Genomic DNA, 3,092 nt, shown 5'->3' with positions numbered 1-3,092 from the left:
CAGGTTAGGGGGCCGGGCGCGGTGGCTCAAGCCTGTAATCCCAGCACTTTGGGAGGCCGAGGCGGGTGGATCATGAGGNTTAATTTGGAATCTTTTGATTCATTTGTCAAAAATACATAGTTTAACAAATAATTTTAAGTATATAATAATACAGAAATGCACTCTAATTGTAAAAGACAATTCAATATGGAGTAAAAGGTTTATGAAGAAATGGATTTCATAAGGGACATCTGAAACTAATCAGTGGGTATCCTTAATCCAAGGCCAGGATTGGTGGCTCAGGACTGTAATTTCAACACTTTAGGAGGTGGAGGCAGACAGATCACCTGAGGTCAAGAGTTCGAGACCAACCTGGCCCACATGGTGAAACTCCATCTCTACCAAAAATACAAACATTAGCTGGGTGTGCTGGCCCAAACCTGTAATCCCAGCTACTTGGGAGGCTGAGGCAGGAGAATCGCTTGAACCTGGGAGGTAGAAGTTCCAGTGAGCTGAGATCACGCCCTTACACTCCAGCCTGGGAGGCATACTGAGACCTTGTCTCAAAAAAAAAAAAAAAAAAATGATCCAAGACAGGTCCAGAGAATTGGGTGGTAAATTTCCAAGTAGGAACACCCTAATCCTGAATCCAGATTCTCAGTCCACAACTTGCTGTATGCCTGAGCTCCATTATTTAGTTTTTAAATTGATTTTTTAGCAACCAGCTGAGGCCTCTGCTTCCTTCATATATGCAGTCATCCTAGTTACTTCCTTCTAGTCCTTCCCTCCCGTGGGCCCAGAGGGCAAACACAGAAATTTCCCCCCTGATAAATGCTGATAGCAGTGTGAGAACAGCCGCTTTTCCCCAAGCCTGCTCTTCTCAATTTTAACATGTATCGGTCCTTACTGACTACCCCTGGCTTTGCAAACCCTTGCTTGGCTGGAAAGATTTACCTCCTGCAAAACAGGATGGTGGTGTTAAGAATTGTAGCTTGCAGATAAACACATTGAAATGCAGTGATAGCGTTTGAACATTTCACTCCCAATTTAATCTTTAATTTCTCCCAGATAAGCACTAAACTTGATGTTTAAGCACTAAACTTTTTAATGTTTAAAAATAAACATTAAAAAAATTAAAAAGCACTAAAAGCTTTAAACGTACATGTCCAGATTACCCTATAAAGAGTTGTTTATAAAACAAAACAAACAAAAACAATTAATTACAGGGGACGTAAGTTGAGGACTATATAATGTCAAAAAGGATCATGATAACCGACAAAACTGAATTAGTTTGAGACCTCGTAGTTAAAGGAGGAAACAGAAAAAAAAAAAAAAAAAAAAAAAAAAAAAAAAAAAAAAAAAAAAAAAAAAAAAAAAAAAAAAAAAAAAAAAAAAAAAAAAAAAAAAAAGTCTACTGTGTGAAAAGTGTTAAAATATCGAGTACTGTGAAAGGGGGTGCAAAAATAAAACCAAAGCGATGGAAGAACTGTTTTCTTTGTGCAGTGGGAAAGTTTACACAGATGACATGCTGTCATGTGGGGACGTCCCAGCAACATTCTAAAGTGTATTTCCTTAGATCAAAAAGGACAGACACAAGCCCAACATTTATATTAATATCTGTGCCGGTTGGTCATAGTTCCTCTTCCCCAGAGTAAGACATGCTGCATCCATGGAGCGATGTGTCTAATACCTTAATTCTCTGAGTACAAAGACCAGTGGGGTCATATGATGCTGCTATATTTAGAAAAGGACTCTGTTTTCTGTTTTGCTCAACCTTAACAATTTTCTGCTCTGAAGAGAGTTTCAAATGTACATTGATCTTTTTCATATCGTGAATGAAATGAATGAGCACCTGTTTTCAACTGCCAAGATACTTATTTTAAAAAAGGGGAAAGAGAAGTCTGTGTACTCTGAATTCAACCAGGGACAAGGGAGGTGTAATTTTGTTTCTGCCTTCTTCCACAGAACTTAACCAGAAAGCAGTAATTGTATTTACCAAAGTTTATACATGCTAAGGTAGGTACAGCACAACTGAACAAAGGAACACATGGAGTGATGAACATACCCCATGGTGATTTAGATAAACATTTTCCAAAAAGAAATACTACCATGTAACATGTAACTGTGCATAATTAATTCTAAGGAAGCAGAAGAATAATTTATTAGTTACGGAAACGTCTGTGTAAGCCCTTTCCTCATAAAATACCTAGAAATAATAATGATTGTTTAAATGAACAGTTTTTTTTTTTTTTTTTTTTCCCAAAATGTGTTTATTGAGATGGATTCCCATTCATCTTGATTCAGAGTGCTTTTAGTGCTGCTTCCTCCTGAAAGAACGTCTTTCTGTAAGCCTCGCTTCTCCTCCTGTAGGCTGGCAGAGGACAGTGGAGCAGCCAACACACAAAACTACCGTTTGTGCATGGCTGAAGAGCATGGTGATTTTACAGCATCCTGGGCATTTCACATCCATGAAGTAGGAATTGGGGCTCTGCACCAGGCATTTCTTCTTGTGTTTCCTGTTCTCCTCTTCTGGAGAGGCATGAAGGAGATTCTTTGCGAGAGGCATGTTCTCGTGGGTAGGTCGTCACCGCTGGAAAGGCTTTTTTTTTTTTTTTTTTTTTTAAATCATAAACATTGGCCTGGCACCATGGCTCACGCCTGCAATCCCAGCACTTTGGGAGGCCAAGGTGGCAGATAACCTGAGGTCAGGTGTTCGAGACTAGCCTGACCAATAGGATGAAACCCTGTCTCTACTAAAACTACAAAATTTAGCCGGACGTGATGGTGCGCACCTGTAGCTACTCCAGAGGCTAAGACAGGAGAATTGCTTGAACCCGGGAGGCGGAGGTTACCGTGAGCTGAGATCCTGCCACTGCACTCCAGCCCGGGTAACAGACCGAATCTCCATCTCAAAAAAAAAAACTAAATAAAACTAAATAAATAAATAAAATATTTAAAAATAAATAAAGAAAATGCCTGCCCAACTCTCCCTTAATCTTTTATTTTTGTATCAGAATATTCTTTTCTTCATGGCTCACGTGGTTATTTTACATAATTTCTGTTGCTTTCTATGAGTGGAGGCTCTTTTCCATTGCAGTTTTTTTTTTTTTTTT

At 39.0% G+C, this 3,092-nt stretch overlaps 1 protein-coding gene across 1 annotated transcript; it reads right to left on the bottom strand.

Annotated features, from left to right (window-relative positions):
* Positions 1-2,254: 2,254 nt before the first annotated feature.
* On the bottom strand, positions 2,255-2,573 carry LOC108281363 (40S ribosomal protein S27-like). The gene has a single exon (XM_017496907.2). It carries the CDS (start codon positions 2,543-2,545, stop codon positions 2,291-2,293), a length of 255 nt encoding a protein of 84 aa, XP_017352396.1. The 5' UTR covers positions 2,546-2,573; the 3' UTR covers positions 2,255-2,290.
* Positions 2,574-3,092: the final 519 nt, after the last annotated feature.

The sequence above is a fragment of the Cebus imitator genome, unplaced genomic scaffold, assembly GCF_001604975.1.
Source record: "Cebus imitator isolate Cc_AM_T3 unplaced genomic scaffold, Cebus_imitator-1.0 Scaffold224, whole genome shotgun sequence".
Classification (NCBI taxonomy): domain Eukaryota; kingdom Metazoa; phylum Chordata; class Mammalia; order Primates; family Cebidae; genus Cebus; species Cebus imitator.
This window is presented reverse-complemented; position numbering and strand designations above follow the sequence as displayed.

Excerpts from the sequence above, each read along its gene's own strand:
- LOC108281363 (XM_017496907.2), bottom strand. The coding sequence starts at position 2,545 with ATGCCTCTCGCAAAGAATCTCCTTCATGCCTCTCCAGAAGAGGAGAAC.